A 20,970-nucleotide genomic window follows, 5' to 3' on the forward strand; every position below is an offset into this window, starting at 1 on the left:
GAACAGCTCATTATTTTATAACGGCTGATCCAAGTAGAGGTACCTTTTTCAATAGCCTTTTCTGACAGACCACGTGTGAGTCGTGTCATGTTGTCCTATTACTTTTGTCCATTATTGTTTGGCCTTTCATCATGTAAAAACTTACGCCTGAAGCACATTTACAAGTTGTTCAACTTTAAATCCAAAATTCACGTTCTGTTAAGAATGTGTTTCACGCGCTTCGATCAACTTATAGTCAACATATATCAGCCATAATCGGCCTACTGAGCGTACCACTCGCAACACTATCACCCATCTTGATTCGATATCTTAAACTGAAAACGTACAAAATACAGCTTCTGCAACCTTCCCAAGCGATATTGTTTCGCTCTATGGGCTCTTGAAAAGTGCCAAGAATATCCGACGTTTTCGATCCAAATGAGGCCCATTTCTGGCTCAAAGGGTATGTAAACAAGAAAAATTGCCGCATTTGGGACGAAGGGCAACCCGATGGATTCTTTTGGAGCAAAACATCACACGTGTTATTCGCCAGTTACCTGTCGAAATGCTCGAACTAGTCATCGAAATTGAACTCAACGGATGGACCATCTGGGACGTAGCCGTGGGCAAAAATAGTCTTTAAAAAACAATGCCAAAGAACGTTCTTTCGAACGATAATAATTTTGAAATATCTTTTGAACCTCGGAATGGATCACCCTTTATACTGTTATGATTGAACTTTGGTTGTTAAATTTTCAGATCTATAAAAATTGAGCGTACATGTTAATTATGATAGCCATTGCAGATTGTTGTAATAACGCATATTCTTGCCTATTATTCTACTTACAGATTGGAATTAATCCAGGTTTATTTGCTGCATATAAAGGCCATCATTATGCTGGACCTGGCAACCATTTCTGGAAATGTTTGTATTTATCCGGGCTTACTCAAGAACAAATGAGCGCTGAACAGGATTACAAACTTTTAAAATACGGCATTGGTTTTACGAATATGGTACAGCGTGCGACTAAGGGCTCCGCTGACCTAACGCGTAAAGAAATCAAAGAGGGTAGCCGCATTCTACTTGAAAAACTTCAACGATTTCGTCCAAAGATTGCCGTTTTTAATGGTAAATTAATTTTTGAAGTTTTCTCTGGAAAGAAAGATTTTAATTTTGGACGCCAACCGGAGTGTGTAGAGGGTACCGATACCGTAGGTTACAAGTTATTTGATATTAATTAATATGCATTTACATTTAGATATTTATTTGAATTACAGTATGTATGGGTGATGCCATCATCATCGGCAAGATGTGCACAGTTGCCACGCGCCGCAGATAAAGTGCCCTTCTATGCTGCGCTTAAGAAATTTCGAGACTACTTGAATGGTTTAATACCGCATATGGACGAGTCCGAATGTATATTCACCGAGCAAAAAATTAAACAAGTTTGTGAGCAAGAGAATGAGAAAAATTCCGTTCCTACTACTTCAGCAGTTGGAGTTTTTTGTGGAGCCAATAATGCAATAGGTATACCGAGGGCGACAGACGGTATGGAAATTGCATACAACAATATGTCAATGCGACCAATGGACGATGTTGAAAGAGGTATACCGACGCAACACCATAGAACCGGTGAAATAGATAATGATATCAGTGGACTTTGCGTCGATACTAGCAATTGTACTGGTTGTCCTAATAGTGTCGACGACAATGGTGGCGGTATAAACAGGGGCGAAGGTAATACAATGTCTGATGAGAATTGTGCTATACGTCAGGAGCAGGAGAAGTTTCCTAGATTTCAGGCGGGTTCTACCGATTCTACCTACATATATAGAACAAATGAGAATGAACGCCACAATATTGCTACGCACACACCTGGTCCTGGGCCAACACCACCAGCAGGCAACACAGTTATGGGGGCCATTATGCAGCAAACAAATGACAACTATATGATCGCTGGAAATTACGGACAGCCACCGCCGGAGAAAAAAAAGCGTGGACGTCCAAAGAAGATTAAAGATCAGGATTTAATCGATACAGCCGCACGTAATCGTATGCAGATTATGGGGCAGATGTCAAACACTAACGATTTTGGCAACATATTGAATTTGTCGATGATGGGTGGTGGCGTACCTGGTCAATGTGGCAACGATGCACTTCTGGGCAGTGCCGCTATCGGCATGGGCAACGGCAACTGCGAGACGCCAAAGAAGAAGCGCGGCCGACCAAAGAAAGTGAAGCCTACAAATGACGTCAACCAAATGCAAAATACACTAATGCAAGGCAAACCACATGCAATGTCAATTCAATCACTTTCCGTCATGGATAGCAATTTGTCGCAACGCATGCAGCAGCAAGTAAATGCACTATATAGTAATAAAGACATGCCACAGCAGCAACAACAACAACAGCCGTCGCAACAAATGTACACATCAAATTCGCCTATGAGGTCACCAGCACTGAATTGCTCATATTCTGGCATAACGCCACCAACTTCAACGCAATCTACCCCGCCCACACATCAACAGCATTGCGATAAATTACATGAGAATGTCAGTGGCATCGTTGGAAGTCCCACGAACTTAGGCGCAACACAAATGGATAGTGGCGGCAACAACAGCAATAGCTATTATAGCAGCAAGCAAATTGGGCCTGGTATAAACTCGAACAGCTCGGAACACCACGATGTATCAACTGTATCCACACCGATCGCAGTAACTTCAAATGAACTTGTTGTCAATGAAATGCCAGTCAACGCGACTGTGCAAGTATCGATGGCTGTTTCTCATGAAACGCAATTGGGTGAGTCTCCACCGCCAAGTTCACCAAATATATGTGCAGTGGATTTTGAGCCGCCCACAGCGAGTACAGGCCTTACAAATGAGCGCGGCACAGAAATACATGATCAGCGTGCAACTGAAATACAAGCCCAAACAGCTATTCAACAACATCAGCAGTTGCAACACAGCACACGTTACGCAAGCCCGGTAAACGAGTCGGCGGCTGAACATCAAGCCAGTGAACACTACCAGCAATGGATGTCACCGCACGCAGCCATGGCATTGTCAGCACAGTATGCACATCATCAACCGGAACATCTGCAACAGCAACAACAACAACCGGGTTTAAACTTTGAGGAACAGCAACAACAATTGCATCATCTCCAGCAGCTGCAGCGTCGTGAGCAATCACCTACACCTATGCATGAGCAGTGGTCGCGACAGCAGCGGTACGATGACCTCGTTGGTGGTAATTATGGCATTGCATCTCCACATTTACATCATCACCAACATCAGCCAAGACAACAGCATATACATCACTCTAACCAGCAGCAACAGCAGCATGTTAATGAGCATCAACACAGTCATTTAACGCATCATCACTCACGTCTAGCTACAGATATGAGTAGCAAGAGTCTCTCTGGTTTGGAGTCACTAGTCGATCAAATTCCTGCACTATCCGATAATGATTCAGTATCCGTATCACCAGTGGTGGGAAATAGCGCCGTAAGTGCAGCTGTGGAAAATCGTTTACAAAGTTTACAGCAGCAACAACACCAGCATATGCACCAGCAGCAACGTCACATTGTGGAAGGTGATTCCGCAGTTGAAATGCATGCAGACCATTATTGTACACAAAATAGTACAGTTCCTGCCGTTTCCGAAACGAGTGATACAATAGCGGGTAATAATAGCAGCGGCAGCAACACGCCACTCCCCGTTAATGGTTTATATAACTCGAGTTCGCCACGTAATTATAGCATACATCGACTTAATTCCTCATCTGCTTCATCACCAGTAATGATGTCACCACACCATCATCAGACACAACAACAGCAGCAACAACAACAAATTTCGTTACATCAGCCATACGGCAGTTCAGTAAGCACACCACTAATGTCCGATGTTTTGTTACAATCAACACCGATGACAAGCACAGCTAGCCATACGCATAGTCCGGCAGCCAACAGTTTGGTTGAAGACACTTCGAATGCATGCACGCCACCGATTACTGGCACTAACAATACATCAACAGCTCCCACCAGCCTCTACAATAATGCGACAACAACAAATTTACACAATATAAGTACCCATAACTTTTCCGTAAGCAATTTAGCCGCCTCATCTGTTACGCCCAGTAACAGTTGCAGCAGCAGCAACAACAACAATTATGCTTCATTGTCCTCAACAACATCAGCAGCTGCCGCGGGCAATGTATATCACCATACAAACTTTATGGCCGCAGCTGCCTTAGCTGCTGCAGCAGCGAATTCACCCACCAATCATTTACAGACATCACCCAGTACTGCTGCTGCAGTGGCTGCTCATCACGCTGCGCAACACCATGCCGCACATCAGCAAATGTATACGCATGCACATTTGCCACCGCATATGACAGGTGTAAACTCCATGTATGGACCAGCTCCAACGCATCATCACCACCACTTGGCGCCACATCATCCAGCACATCATCATCATCATCATCACTCAGCATATGGCGCAGCAGCACAACACAGTGCTAACAGTGATTACGGTAATCCTTATTGTACGCCAAACGTCCCAGGTGCACCACAAGCCGCGCCCCTACATTTACCCAGTCCCAACTACCCTTACGGGTATGGCAGCCAAGTAGCTGTTGCAGCCGTAGCTGCAGCCCAGAGTAATTACCCCACAGCATTGCATTCGCATCATGCACAGTCGCCAGAGACGAACGCACCACCACCACCGCCTGGTGCGGTATCCGCCGCTGCCGCAGCTGCGGCTGCCGCGGCTGCTGCCGCAGCCGTTTATCATACTCATCATCCCGGACATCATCCTCATGCTCATGCGTTATCGATGTTTGATCGACTGAAACCGTCCGATATTAGTGGTTATGGAGGGTTCTGATGGTGAACACTAAATCCAAATTATGTGTATACATATGATTAGGAGTAATTGGGCCAAGCTGGACGCAAATAAATATCAGCCAAAATCATATTTTAATACTTGGGAAGTAACTCAAGTAGTATAAAAACTATAAGTATGTGTATATATTTACATTTATACTTATATGTATTTTAACAATTTAAGGCAACCAAAGACTAAAATTCTAAAAACATTTTAATATAGCCAATCTTTGGTGGGTCTGTCTGTCTTTCCGGCTGTATAATAAACCATATCTGCTTTTATGATTGCGTATGAGTGAACAAGGAGATTGCCATATCCTATTTATCATACACAAAGTTTCGTGGCACATATGCTGCTAAAGTGTTGTGTTACGTATGTAACTGGAGAGCGTAGATGAGTAGATGACAACCCCGATTTTGTTTTTGAATATTAAAGCAATACCTTGCAAATTTGTGTAATAGTCAGGATACTGTTAGGCTTAGCCTCTTCAGTAGACCTCTGACCTTTTCTGGCGGTCCAAGTCTAATATAGATAACACCGCCTTCGCACAGTCGATTGACTCCTAGAGACTTGATTGACTTCATTGTGATCTTCCTGATTGGTGGTGTTAACAGTACTCTTCTAATAGATAGAGGTGCATCGTGCATTCATCTCCGCATACTTAGCTTAAGCATAGGCCATTCGTTTGGCGAAAACACTTCCAGCAACTCCACCTCTGAAATCTCCTTTCGCCTCTGATTAGGTTCTGCCTGATACTAGGCTTGCTTGAGGCTGCTGATGTTGCCTTTTGCTGCACCTCCAGTACTAGTGCAAGGCGTTACTGCTAGACCAAGCTTCGCTGCTGTTTTTGACTTCTCCATTTTAGAGCTCATTACAAACGGTACAACAACGCATTTTTAAGGAGTGCAGGTCCCCTCTGGTGTTTTATTTTATCCGCATTCTTACATTGGACCCACGATTGTGGCGGAAAACAGGTTCTTTGCACATAGCCCCATAGCTTCGCACAAGCAAGGCTATCTTAGTACGGAGAGCGCCAGGTATTTATAAGCAACCCTTCTTTGTACCACCTACCATGGTATGACCCCCTCTTTGAATGCTGTGCTATTGAGTAGCAACGAACGACCTTAACTAGAAACATATCGACTGCAGGCTGGAGAACTGTTTCTAGTTCGCTTTGTTACCAAAAAAAAAAAAACACTGTAAAATGTAAAATTAAAAATCAACTTGCGTAATGCATACATTAATGCACAAAAAATAAGTAATTTCACGAGAAACCTACAAATAAATAATATTTAAATACTGCAAACAGTGCTACACAAAAATGTAAACTCTGGGTTGTTATCTGCGTTTTCTAGTGTAATGAGTTAAATAGCTAATAACTGTAAAGTGAAAGTCAGCGAAATTATGCTGTAATCTATAATTCAGTAGCCTATATAAATTCAAATACAGTCTACTAATGGCTACTCATATCATCGAATTTCTTAATACTATACATACTTATAGATGTGTATGAAATACATTGTATCTCGTGTTACGTAATCCTGAAATTCAGAAATTACCAATTTTCAAAAATATGTGTGATAGCATTTTTTAAACCAATTTTACAAAAATACCAAAAAACGGTCGCCGTTACGAAACTTATTGAAAACTCCTTTCCTTATCGAATACATAAAAAGTTCAATATTTATTTGAAGTTTTATTGTTAGCATCTAGCATGCCAGTTTAACTAGTGGTGCTCGTTAAGACATATTTTTTATTTATAGAGCCTTACTCTTATAATCATATCCCCATAAAATACGCATGTCCTTGCCCAACAATCACATATTTACATATATGCAAATGAACAGAAGAAGGCTTAAAGAAATTTTTGTTTGTTATAAAATGTAGCAACATATATATATTACATATATATATACACTATCGTCGATTCGGCTATAACCGGCTAAACGGTTGCAACGCCAATCACATACATACATATACATATATATATATATATTTATTTTAACTACAAATGAAATTAATGTGGTAATTTAGATGCGTAGAGAATTTTCAAACAAAAACTTAATAGCGAGTGAAAATTTTACTAAGTACATATTTCAAACAAAGCAAAGCGAAACTTACGAAAATGAAAAATAAAAAAAAAACACTTTTAAACTAATTTTAAGAAATTAAATAAAAAGTAAATATATTTTTATGTATATACATATTTTATACATAAACGGCTTCAAAAGCTATTATGTAGAAAAGCATAATTTAAAATAATATTCAACAATGAAAGCATGAAAATTAACTGTGTGATTATTAACATTTTATTTTCCTAAGTAAACTGATTAATCTCAACTTAGAGGAAACTACTGAAATTTATTTAAGAATTTATTATATAACTAAAGCATAGCAAAATAATATATAAACATAAAGATGAAAATAAAAATAAGTACACAAATAAGTTGTGTTGTATGAACGAAGAATCACATATTAAATTAAGTATATAGCATAAACTAATGACATCTCTACGCAACTTGTAAATTTCGCGTACTATTTCACTTAATAATAAACAGTTACAGCAAGTACGCAAGGTTCCATACAAACGAAAGCGCATAAAAACGGCTAATATAAATTAAATTATTTTAGGACAGTATGTATGTGTGTATTAAAACAAAACTTAATCGAAACAAATCTATAAAAAACTACATAGTGAAACGCAACAAATATTGTACTAAGCGTTGTAACTGTAGTAAACTAAACAACTGAATTAAAAGCGTTCACAACTACTAGCACAACTACACACAACAATTGAAAATTCAAATACATATATACACATATACTGTCTACGAGAAAATTTAATTGCCATATATATAGATATTATATGTACAGTGAAAAATTTGCTGTTTGTTGCAACTGGTAGACAACTTTTGAAATTTTTTAAAATTCATTCGTGTTCTCTAACAAAATGGAAATACTATTGATTTTTAGATTTGACAATAGTTGTAAGTGGCACGAAGATGATTAAATTATAAAATAAAAAAATGCTTAGCAATGATACATTTTTAATATAATAAATATATAACTGTTTAAATTTTTTTGCTCTAAAAAGCAAATAACACTAGTTTTAAACTTACGTTTCTACCACACAAATACATATGTACATAAATCAAGCGTAAACAGCGGCATCAGTGTGGTACAAATAATGAAGGAAGTTTGTATGAAAAAAAAAATTTTTCCATGAAAAAGCTGTGCTAGTAAAGGGTTTTTCAAGAACGCAACACATTTTTTTTGAATAAAAGAAACGGTATGGAACTCGATTTCCTGTACATGGCCCCTACGGGCACGCTAGCAGCAGTCCAGACGCTGAACCATTTTTCGTGAAATAACTTGGTTTTCAAAAAATCGATTTTTGATTCGTTGTGTGGCTTGTGCGTGTGTCCTGTTTAAACCACATACTGTATAAGTGCCTATCATCCAACTCGGGCCAAAAATATTTGGTTATTATTGAGCGGTCAGACGGGACGATTATGACGACCATAAATTGGACGTAGGGCTCTTAAAGTTGAGGCCACTGACTCAGAATTTCGGTAGTAGATTTTAATAATTTCGACTCGTTGTTAGATTGTATGTACTTATATCTTTCAATGATGAAATGGCAAACCTTACTGAAGAGAAATGTCAAAAGAGCGGGAAAAACTATGGCGGCGTTTGCTGTCCCTATCGGTCTACTTTTGTAGCGTCCCTTTTGAAAACCCCTTTATTTCTGTTCTATACGTTCTATTGGCGCTGGCATCAATTTGCACAATTTCTTGGATTTCCAAATTACACATAGATATTCATAATTATAACGTTCTTAAATATTTTGTTTCTCTATTTTGTATATTTTTATCACGCGGATAATATGGATAGTTATTTTCCCCTCCTATATGGGTATAAAAGGAAGTTCAATCAATGACTCGTGGGAAACGATACGGGCAGTGAGCAAATCCTACAGCGGTTATCAAAATACAGTCGACTTCCACTAATACGAATTACATAATGTCAGGCCTATTCATAAAAAAATCGTATAATCGCCAAGAAATATCAAGCGAATGTATGTACTTTCGCTTTCTTAAAATACAAAGAAAACAAGTAAGGCAATGGGGGAAAGTTCTTTATTGATGTAATTTTATAAAGATAACACACAAGTTGACCCATATATTCGGCATAAAAGACACTATATCCCACTAGCGAATATCTTTATACATAGTATATGAAGCCTGAGGCAATTACACTCATTTCATTGAAATCGGTCGAGCAGTTCATGAGATATGGTTTTTGACCCATAAGTGGGCGACACCACGGCCATTTCCAGTTTCCATTTGTTTTAATCTGAGCGCAATTTTCTCTGCCATTTTTTCTGTAAAATTTAGTGTTTCTGATGTTATTCGTTACTGAGTTAACGCACTTTTAGTAATTTTCAATTGGGCGTGGTTATTATCCGAATTTAACTATTTTCATGGTGTATGATGGGGTACGTAAGGAAATGACTGCAGAAAGTTTGGTTTGTATAGCTTTATTGGTTTGCGAGACATATACAAAAAAAATATTTGTGGGCGTTGCCCTGCCCTCTTCCCCAAAAAATTACATCCAAATATGCCCCCTCCTAGTGCGATCCTTTGTACCAATTTTAACAACTAACTTTGTTTATAGCTTAGTTATGACACTTTGTGTTTTCGGTTTTCGGTATAAAATCAGTTTGCCAGACATCCGTCATTTAAAGCTGACGTCTTTTTTTAATTGCAAACTCCTTTGCAATGCCTCTTCTTATAGACTTCTCAGTAAAATATTTTTGAAACTTCATATATATACATTTATACATTTTCGCACTCACAGTTAATTGCATCCACATGATGCACCTTTGGAGGTTCGACTGGAGCCGCCATTGTTTCTTCTTCCCTGGTTTCAAAGCCGACACTCGGTTTGGCATCAAAAGAGAATGTTTTAGTGAATTCTTCCGATATTTTTTAATGAGGATGTAATGTTCCGATGTGATCCCACAAATGCTCTTTAACATTTAAATCTGGCGACTGCGGATAATGTTCTAATTTTGTTTCAGGTTATATAGTAATCATTCGCTCACCAGGATCGAAGAATGCTTAATGCTTATCCTGCAAAATATGTATTTAACATCTAAATTTAGTTTTTGTACACTTGAGATTATTCTTTCTATGAACAATACTACATTGCTACCTTTGCTGTCATGCAGCCCCATACCATCACTGATCATCCATCGTGTTTTAAGGTTGAAGTTTTTGGCAATTATTTGTTCGGTAATCAATCACCAAAAACGATACTTCGATATGAATGCGAATATAGACTGAACTTGTAGTAAGAAAAAGCAAACACTTTTCATAAGAAATATGTATATTATAATGTACATATGTATACTTTTGTGAGTGACCTTGGGGCGAACAAATGAAAAATGTCATTTTTGAAATGTTAAAGGGTATAATATGGATATTTTTCGTTTCCCCATTTCCTAAATTAGTTTGAATAAGTTTCATTACTTCGTCCAAACTACTTTTTTACTAATTTGCTTTCTTGTGCCAGCAATGAATTGCGATTGGTTTGGGTCTTTCAGCGAGCTAATAAGAGTTACTCTTTTTGTTTATATTTTTTCCTAACTTATTAAATAAGATAAAGATAAAGAACAGAATTTTTTTCTTAATTATCCTTAAAATAAATTTGCACTGTTATTATTTTGATAACAACTGTATGAGCTGCGCTGTGAAGGCACATTCTCTGCAAGTCGTGGTTTATTGTATTTAGCACTTCACTTTGTCTACAAATGTACAAATTACATTTTTAAAATTTGCAACAGAATACATTTTTTAATGAACAAATAGTGTCATAGTAATTTAAATGCAGGCACACAAATACATATTTGTATATGACAATTTTTTAGATCAAATAAATGTAAATGCATAACTAAAATACACAATTTTCATAATGTTAACCGAATTCAACATATTAAACCTACTTATGTACAACCGTAATAGTACAATCCACCAAAAAGCGAGCGAGCTCTTGAACAATTTAATCACATCATTCATAATATTTAAGCTTATACGCTCACTTATTCCTACTGAATTTCTGTAAAATAGAAAATTCACCGATATTTTCGAAAACAAATTAGCCACTAACAGATTAGGAAGCCAGCCAGACGCTAGTTGCCAAAGTTGCTTAGAGGAAGACTAACAGGAATCAACCAAGCACTTCATCCTTCAATGTTCAGTATTCACCAGACTTTGGTTAAAACACCGCGGTTGGCACATCTTCGGCACACGCAGCGAAGTAACTGGAATCGACATTGACCGACTAAAGAACTTAATAATAGCGCTCCAAGCGCGGTCTTTGCGATCCGTCAGATGTATTTGGGTATCACAAAGGACAGTCGCAGCTGTCTAAATGAGACTTTCTGCAGTTGCGAAGATCTACCCTTGAACTAATCTAACCAGATGCACTGAGACCTTCATGTGGGATAGCTAGGGTTTTCACAAAAATTCACAGGCCGATTTCGAGAATTCTGGCGTGGTTATTAACTGAATTCTTAACTTTTCATGTGACTTGTAAGTTAGGTTCAAAGAGTTTTAGTACTCTAAGTGTTTGAGGGGCGGTCCAATAAAATTTCTCTAAATATGTTCCTCTTTGTTGTGATCTGCTATACCAAATATCACTCCAACTTTTATATTTATATGTATGGCTTAGTTATAGCTTTTGGTTAAAGTATTTTGTGGACGTGACAATGGCGGTAGCAAGGAATATGTGTACAAAGTTTTATCAAAGTGTCTTGGTTGGTTGGTTGTTTGAAAGGTAGGCAAAGTGAGCCCGACGAAGGCTGGCCATTCGCACAGATATCAGAGATTCAAGATATCTTACCATTAATGAAGTTATAGCTTGCACAGACGGACTAACGAACAAGTAGACATTCGTATTTCAACTTCATATCTAACTAGTTTAGTAAATAATAAATATTTGTTCCTTGCTCAGTGCTTCCTTATTATTGTGCGATGATATCCATTCGTTCAGCGTTGGCTGGGATTTAGTATAGCATCCCACGATTTCGGGGATATAGTGGGTATGGTTGGATAGAGGAAATCCTCCAGATTAAGAATATATATAATTATAGCCGCAGGTTTTCGAAATATTCGCGTTTAAAGTTTAAAAATTGTCCAATTTTAACACGTAATTTCTCGCTATATAGTTAATTTTTCATGTATATTTTGCACTTATTATACATTTATACTTCACTACTTTCTTTCTATATATTTATTTTATATTAATTATTTAGAAATTTGCTTTAAATAAGCATTTTAATTTTTATTCAATTTTATCAATTAACACAATAACAAAAGGGTTGCATGCTGACGAAATAGAAGCATTGCCATATCTAAAAAATTGTAAAATGAATCAAAATATATAGAAAGGAGGGAAGGCCGCCAATGTTGAAAGTAGTTCTACACGAAAAAAGTTATGATTTCCATTTCTTTGATAATTCCCGGTGTTGGCTCGACCAGGGTTATTTTTTTCAATCAATGCAGAAATTAATACTACGCGAATGGGACTTAGGACACCCCGAAAAATTATTTTGGGGTAAAATCCCTCCTTTTTATTAATTATGAATCATTTGTATTTTTTTAGATATGGCAATGCTTCTTTTTCGTCAGCATGCAACCCTTTTGTTATTGTGTCAATTGATAAAATTGAATAAAAATTAAAATGCTTATTTAAAGCAATTTTCTAAATAATTAATATAAAATAAATATATAGAAAGAAAGTAGTGAAGTATAAATGTATAATAAGTGCAAAATATAAATGAAAAATTAACTATATAGCGAGAAATTACGTGTTAAAATTATACAATTTTTAAATTTTAAACGCGAATATCTCGAAAACTATAAGTCTCCTGCGGCTATAATTATATATATTATTAATCTGGAGGATCTCCTCTATCCAACCATACACATTTTATCCGCGAAATCGTGGGATGATATTCTAAAGTTTTCCCTCAGCGTTTAACGAACTATAAAAACAACTTATATGAAAGCCACATAATAGATGCCAAATATGCCAGCGCATTTTAATGTTATGCTAAATGTTAAGTATACAAACATAGAAAAGACTAATTGTGCTAGTTTTGTCCAAAACCACGAATTGCGATTAATTAAACAAATTGTGGATATTTTTCAACAAATTACAAAGCGTATAAATACAGTTGACTTCCCTAATTCGTGTCACCATAATCAAAAAAAAAAATCGTGTTGTGGCAGGTAATTTGTATGAAATTTGACTGCTATTGCCAATTCAAGAGTTCGAGTTATGAAATTTCGAGTTATGGTAGATCAGCTGTATATTGGGTACGAATTTAGGAAAACAACTTCAAGTTTAACTTGAGGGCAATTATACCAAATCAATCACAAAAATATATAAATACAATGCTTAAAATAAATAAGAATTTGTTTATTTTCATTTTTTTTTATTTTTGTTATCTGTTTACAACAAAATAAGAAATAATTGATAAAAAACGATAATATAAACTTATAGTGTAATTATATAAATAATTTAAAACCTTTGTTAATTTATAGAAATCGTCAAAGCAAAACAATAAAGAAAAAACGATAAATTCTTCCGTGCTTACGCATTAATTGCATAAAAACGGTACCCTGTACTGTGTACTGTATAAAATCAGCAATTAAACAAATGAAATGATGAAATCCAATGGCAATATGTGACAATTGAATAAAATGTATTAAGTTAGTAGGTGCAATTTGAGTTATGCTAACAAATTTCTGCAAGACTGTACGTTGTGTGAAGCTGGAGTTTTAAATTGCGTTCAAAACGAAAAAAAAGTTATTGCCAAGATTTTTACTAAATAGGTAAATAAAGATAAGGTCACAGCAATAAACATTATATGTACATATTTGTACACACGCATGTATGTTTTTAGCGCACATATTACAATTTTAAGACAGCGTTCAGATTTGTAACGAATTTACAGTTTTTAAACTAGCATGTTAAGTTTACAGTCCATAACTTCTACAATAAATGAGCTATCTGCAACACCCAACTCTTTGCAGCTATATTGAGGCGTTGTAAAATCTTTAAAAACTTTTAAAATCGGTAACTAATATTTCAATTGCAACTTAAGATATTACTGTGACTTCACTACTTACTATACAGTTGAGGAAAACGTTTTTTTTAATTTCGGCTTACTTGTAGTTGGACATAGGTCCATTAACCACATAATGTTAGGAGCCCAAAAAACTGAGGTTTTTCAAACATTTTTCCTTGGAAAATTTCTAAATTTATTATTATAAGAATTTGTACACATATTATTATAGTAACTTTGAAGAGAATTGAATAATTTTTTATTTGTAATAAGAACAGTTTTTGAAGCTTTTAGAAGATCTCCGGGAACCGCTACCAAAAATAGGCGAATTGCGGTGACCACTATATCTCTGAAGTGCATCAACTGAAATGTAAAAACCAAACGGATTTCGTTAAAGTAATGTATGTACTTGTAATTTTAATCGAAGGAATACGCAAAACACAAAATGGCGGCTTCTAAAATTAAACGATTTTTTGCCCTTATTTTGCCCTTAAATAAAAAAAATAACTTTTAACGGTAATAAAAAGCTTCGATTTAGTGTTAGAAAATATAGTTCAGAAGCCTGTGTAAAACTTTTAGACTAACCGGTTCAGCTATTTCCGAGAAATCTTGGTCACCGATTTTCAAAACACACAAAAACAAGGCGACATCTACCGGCCATCTACTTTCATCGGATTGATTTGATATTTCAGATCGTTTACTTGAATACATATAAATTACATAAATGAGATACAAAAAAATCGATTTCAAAATCAACATAAATAGTGTTTTTTATATAATTTGCTGTTTCCACAATCATCAGAAAACTTTTCATTTAACCAACACAAAATGTTAACAATCAATAATGACAACATTTGCCCGAATTAGCTCATATGATTATCTTAGTTAATTAATTAAAAGCATTTCATTATCCACCACTGAATAAAAGCATTAATTAAAAACCTATATATTTACTAAGATTATGCATAACTAATTTTCATCAAATTGCTTATTTATGTACATACAGAGTGTATCCAAAATTGCAACTAAATAAACCAATCGATGTACTTTTTAATGTTGTTTAGCAAAATGTATTGCAATGCAGTGAAAAAACATGGCAGTTTTAATTAACTACTTCCATCTAGCAAATAATGAAAGATTGGCAAAAAAACAGAAAAAATAAAACAAAAACGAATTGCCCACTTATTACAGATATTAAAAGTGAATTGTAATAAAATTAAATGAATTTCCTTATATTGTCTAAAACAGAAACAAAACCAAAAACTAAGCTTAAAAAATAAAATTGAAAAGTCTTTTGAAATGGAAATAAGTTTAGTGTTTTGAAACTATCTTTTTGTGGTCAACCAATCAAGGTTTGATGAATTCCAAGTGTCCTATGTCTAGGGATGCAAACGATGTATCGATGTTTTTGAAACATCGATGTTTTCGTCAAAAAGCATCATAAAAATATCGATGCATCGATGTCACTTTCGCCGATGTTTTATGTCGATGTTTTATATAAAAATTTTACTTCACACCTTCACACTTTTTCGGGTATTAACTCGAAACCCTCTATTTGGATACGCTTTATTACATTGGAATTCGAATTTTGTAAAATACGGAGAATTTGTTAAGGGAATGTGCGCTTGGACAATACTGCGGTTACTTTTATAATTTGTTTATACAATTTAATAGGCTACTACTGATCAGAGATTCAAATTACTGCATTTTAAAGATGCTATGGCTAAAAGAAATAATTTTTTTTGTTTCATAAAACATTCGAAGAATCGCGCTGATACAACAGAATCTTCGGATGAGTGTCAAACAGAATACTAGTTTGATATTTGGAACCAGAATAAACATTTGGTCCACCAAAAGGTGAAATGTAAGCTGTCAAATTTATCTACAATTACAGGGACGGAAGGTTGAAGAGAAAGTGTATCTCGGCTGTTACCCCTACCAATCAGAAGCCAATAGAGTTTGGGTTGACATGAACACTGTGTTTCGGAGTTGCATAAATAAGCTTATTAATATTTACACATTGTGGCCACTTCAGTGCCGAGTAAACGACCATTTTCTAAACCCAGGCCAACTATCACGCAGAAGTAAAATCGAAAAGAAATGACAGTGAAAAAACTTTCCATGTCGTTGTTTTGAAATTCTGTTATTTATTGAGAAAAAACTTTAACAGACATATAATGCTAAGTGAAATAAAATGTATCAACTTAAGATGTACTACATTTCATTTATTTGTGCTTCTGCTTCTGTATCCCTTAGCTTTTCACACTAAATTTAAAATAAGTTAAAAAATACATCGATGTTTCAATTCACGATGTTTGCATCCCTACCTATGTGTGGATTGTGATATGTGGGCCGCACATCGCAAAAACAGTAAGTTATCTTTTCTTTGTACCTTTCTAGTTTGCAGGAACCGCATATGTTGTTATTCAAGCATGTTCTCCAAATAGCTAATTTCCCGTTATGGTGGCTGCAAGTCTGTATATGCTTTTCTTGGATCTATTTTATAAGTCCTTAGTTTTTATACTACCAAATACAGTCCATATCTGTTTTGTTATTTTATATTTGGTTGCAATTTTCCATCTGTTTTGAGCAATTTGTTCAAAATTTGCGTATAGCTCACTCTTGATAGTTTTTTATGGATTCATTTTGTCAACCCGTCTGTTTTTTTTCATTTCCGATAATGTTAATGTGGCCGGAAAACAGATTATTGGCAGTTGGAGTTTTTCTGCTGGGCTTCCTGCAGTTCTTGACTACGTAGAGATTAATCTGAGAGTTTGGTAGGCGGATGGAGAGAGTTATGTCTAGATCTTTAGTGTATACCCCCGTACCTAATCCGTGGCTCATTTTGGACTCGACAGTGTACATTGAGATAGTATCCTCTCATAATAGACCTCTACTCCATTAACGTCAATAGGTTATCCTTACCTGAAAGCCACTATTGAAGTCCAGTTTTGTAGGATGTAGTCTGGTTTGTTGAAAGTGTTTATGAACTGGTTCAGATACCCTTTCAGTTCCAACCACCTAGTTCCTTTCGGATGAATACGTCTATGGACAGTTCGTGTAGGAGTACATTAAGCGCGTCAGTCGAACATGACATAAACGCCCTAGTAACCCTGTCCTATGTATTCCGTTCAAATCCTTGATGTTATATTGTTGAGTTGTGCTGGCCACTAGACCAGAGCTCCATATGTTAAAGATGGTTTAATCACGGTTATGTTTGGTTTAAGACAGGTTCAGATTGGTATCTATCTGCTTAGCTGTAATTGTTGTACCGCTGAGTGAGCAATTATTCAATTGAGATATCTTGGTTTTACTCGTGAATAGTGTCAGGTCTGTTTAACCCGGGTTTAAAGCTAATTCACTGCTTGCTGCCCATTGGTATAATCTTCTTAGGGTCATTTCCATAATCTCACTTATCTTGGAGGGAAAAAACTCTGATACCATCAACATTACGTCTGCCTTTCTATACATTTGTATATACATATATTAAACTCAAGAACGGATACCTCAGTCAATTGTAACATTGTATCTTGACGTAAAATGGGCCAAGTCGTTACATACATCAATACGAGTTGCTGCGAACGGCGCCAAATCGACTCTTCACGGTCTTCGTGTACACTCTCAGCTACTACTGCTATATTTCCTTCACTCCGTGCTGGATGAGGTCTGTTCGGCCTAATATTATCCAATGAAGAATGCTGGGTCTCAATATGGGTGATGGTGGTATGAATAGTATGCTTAATAGGCCGATTATGCGCAGAAACACATGCTTTACAGAACGAGATTTTTCGTAATGAAGTTGAACAATTAGTAAACGTTCTTCGGGCGTAAGTTTTTCACTGATGATATGCCAAACAATAATGGCCAAAGTAACATAATAGCTTGACACCACTCACGCGTGATCTGTCAAAAAAAAGATATTGAAAAAAGTACCTCTACTTAGATCACCCGTTATTATATGTAGCCGTTTCAATATGTTACGAGAGTATAAAAAGCGGACATTTGATCGAAATTTTATTTTATCATACTTAATACTTGTGTATACACACCATAGACATATACGTTATGTGAAATGAAACATAAATTAAATTACGTGATAGTCTTCTTTTGATATGCACTTTTCGCATAAATTGCACAACTAGCCAAAGAAGTAACTATTTTAATAGAAAATTAACTCAAATTATGTTTAGCTTATATATCATTAGTTTTACTTAACTAAACTTATGACATACTTATGTAGGTTAGGTACAAACAAAGTACATTAATTTCGTTTAATTCTTTTATTTATATTTTGTAGCAGCGTCTGGTAAATTAAAGAATATATATATATGTGTGGGTGTATTTAAAAAGTCCATAAAGATATACATGTATATATATGTAATTGTTACCTATCCAAGTCTATACAAACCACTAGCTTCGTATGGCAAAATTACCTGGTTGCATTTTGCGGTTGAAAGCAGCTTACATTTTAAGCGCTTTCGGCTGCTGTGAAAACTAGGCCCTAAAATAAAAATATACATATATCATTACTTCTTACCTGAAAATAAATATATATGGTACATGTTTTAACAACTATTTAATATTTACGGCAGACGATGTGTACATAAAATATATATAAAAATAAGTAAAAAAATGGTGATTATTTTTTGTGACGAATGCAAAAACAAAAACTACAATAATTAACATATGAATTCACAAGCAGATGTTGCGCGTACTGCAAGCCTGCTTTAAAAAATTTGAGACCGTTGATGTATATTAAGCGCCGTATAAAAGCAAATATCTAAATGGAACACGTATAGCAAGTCTTTACATTTTTGGCGGCTTTTCAATAATTTGCGATTTTAGTATCAACGGCTCAACTCAAAAAGCAACTGTTTAAATTAAGTCTTATTACTAAGGTTGCTATTTATGAGCTTAACATTCGATTTCTTAACGGTTCACGTTGAGCAACGTACTAAATGGAGAGATTATTTGCATTACGAGAATCCACTGACTCATACTTTGCAGCAGTATTAAGTGTTGCACTATTTCTTTCCGTTGCCCTGCTTGGCACTCTGAATTAGTTCCTGTCGTTTATAAAGATGCGGTATAGTTGCTGTTGTTGTTGTAGCAGTCACTGCTGTATCTGGTAGATTTGTGGACAACCGTTGCTTCTGTTGTTGTTGCTGTTGTTGTTTACTAACAGACATTTTTTCAAAATCAGCGGTTTTCGAACGCAATATCGCACCACCAATATTAGAAATGCTCGCTGGACATTTAGGTTCGTGATTTTCCGTTTTCTTCCGAAGTAATGCCTCGTATTTGGACGGGTACGCAACATCGCCGATCGACTGCGTAGATGGTGCATTCATTTCGTCAGCGTTATATTGACCCAAAACTATTGGTAATGGTTGTGTTGTCGACTGTAATCGCAAGCGGCCTGTACGATTTTTGTGCATTTGCTGTTGTTGTTGTTGCTGCACTATCTGCACTTGTCGATAATCCTTTGCAGATCCTTCAATTTTAGTTGAGATGGACAATGAACCAGCGATTGGAATATCTTGAAAATCAAAAGAAAAAATGAGCAAAATAGCTTTATTTATTTTTTATTATTCTAAATATTATTAAGCATATTTAACAAGTTTTATAGTTACACACACATTTTAAAAATAAACTCATGTTGGTTCGTCATTTTGAATTTTTAAAAATTAACGTCAAACTCGTTATCAGCGACCCCGAAAATGTCCGAGTAACGAGTCAATTGAGTCAATCCGAAAGCATTGAATTTTGAAAAAAACCGACACCGAATTCGTAATCCGTGATCCCTAAAACTCATGTGTAACGAGTTTCAAGCAATTGCGATGAAATTTTACAAAAAGCGTCTATAATGGTTTCGTCAATTTAAATTTTGAAAAACCGTCACCGGATTCGTAATCTGCGGCACCGAGAACTCACGTGTACTGAGTTCTAATCGAATCCGAGGAATTAAGGAATTAAAAAAAGGCGACCCCCATATTGGATTCGTCATTTTGAATTTTGATAAACCGATACCAGATTCGTAATCCGTGACCCCGAAAACTCACGAATAGCGAGCTCCAAGCAAATCCGATGTATTTTAAAAAACGACATATTGTTTTTTTCTTCTTCTTCTTGACTGGCGTAGACACCGCTTACGCGGTTATAGCCGAGTCCACAACAGCGCGCCACGCATTTCTCCTTTAGACAGTAATACCAAGTGAAGACAGGTCCTTCTCCACCTTGTCTTTATATCGGAGTGGAGGCCTCCCTCTTCCTCGGCTGCCACCAGCGTGTACCGCTGTCTTTTTATTCGCTGAACTATATCTATGTCGTCGAATAACACATACAGCTCATCATTCCATCGTCTGCGTCATTCGCCGTTGCCAATGTTTAAGGGACCATAAATCTTCCGCAAAACCTTTATCTCGAAAACTCTTAGAGCCGTCTCATCGGATCTTGCCATTGTCCACGCTTCTGCACCATAAAGTACAACGGGAATGATGAGGGACTTGTAGAGTTTAGTTTTTGTTCGTCGAGAGGGGACTTTACTTTTCAATTGCCTACTCAGTCCATGGTAGCACCTGTTGGCAAGAGTGAATCTACGCTAGATTTCAAAGCTGACATTATTATCGGTGTTGATGCTGGTGCCTAGGTATACGAAATTATCTATAACTTCAAAGTTATGACTGTCAACAGAGACGTGGGAGCCCAGAAGCGAGTGCACTGACTGTTTGTTTGATGACAGGAGATATTTCGTCTTGTCCTTATTCACCTCCAGACCCATTCGTTCGCTTCCTATTCCAGGCGGAAAAAAGCAGAACTAACGGCGCGGTTGTTGCTGCCTATGATATCAATATCATCGGCGTACGCCAGCAACTGTACACTCTTATAGAAGATTGTACCTTCTTTATTTAGCTCTGCGTCGCGTATAATTTTTCCCAGCATCAGGTTAAATAAGGCACACGATAGTG

General features: G+C 36.3%; 2 protein-coding genes across 13 annotated transcripts in view; one reads left to right on the forward strand and one right to left on the reverse strand.

Moving 5' to 3' along the window:
* Positions 1 to 6,099, forward strand: part of LOC105219315 (uncharacterized) — a 29,712-nt gene extending 23,613 nt beyond the window's left edge. For all 8 annotated transcript variants that reach the window (XM_054235625.1, XM_054235621.1, XM_054235622.1 and 5 more), the window contains 2 exons: positions 829 to 1,191; positions 1,258 to 6,099. In XM_054235625.1, coding sequence (XP_054091600.1) covers positions 829 to 1,191; positions 1,258 to 4,866 — 3,972 coding nt within the window. In that variant the 3' untranslated portion in view covers positions 4,867 to 6,099. The remainder of the gene's footprint in view (positions 1 to 828; positions 1,192 to 1,257) is intronic.
* A 3,245-nt stretch (positions 6,100 to 9,344) lies between these two features.
* Positions 9,345 to 20,970, reverse strand: part of LOC105219316 (uncharacterized) — a 60,476-nt gene continuing 48,850 nt past the window's right edge. For 4 of the 5 annotated variants that reach the window (XM_054235634.1, XM_054235637.1, XM_054235638.1 and 1 more), the window contains exon 13: positions 18,004 to 19,541. In XM_054235634.1, coding sequence (XP_054091609.1) covers positions 19,027 to 19,541 — 515 coding nt within the window. In that variant the 3' untranslated portion in view covers positions 18,004 to 19,026. Of the gene's footprint in view, positions 10,002 to 10,083; positions 19,542 to 20,970 lie in introns of those variants that run through there. The other variant, XR_008472184.1, reaches the window with a different exon arrangement.

The sequence above is a fragment of the Zeugodacus cucurbitae genome, chromosome X (assembly GCF_028554725.1).
Source record: "Zeugodacus cucurbitae isolate PBARC_wt_2022May chromosome X, idZeuCucr1.2, whole genome shotgun sequence".
NCBI lineage: Eukaryota > Metazoa > Arthropoda > Insecta > Diptera > Tephritidae > Zeugodacus > Zeugodacus cucurbitae.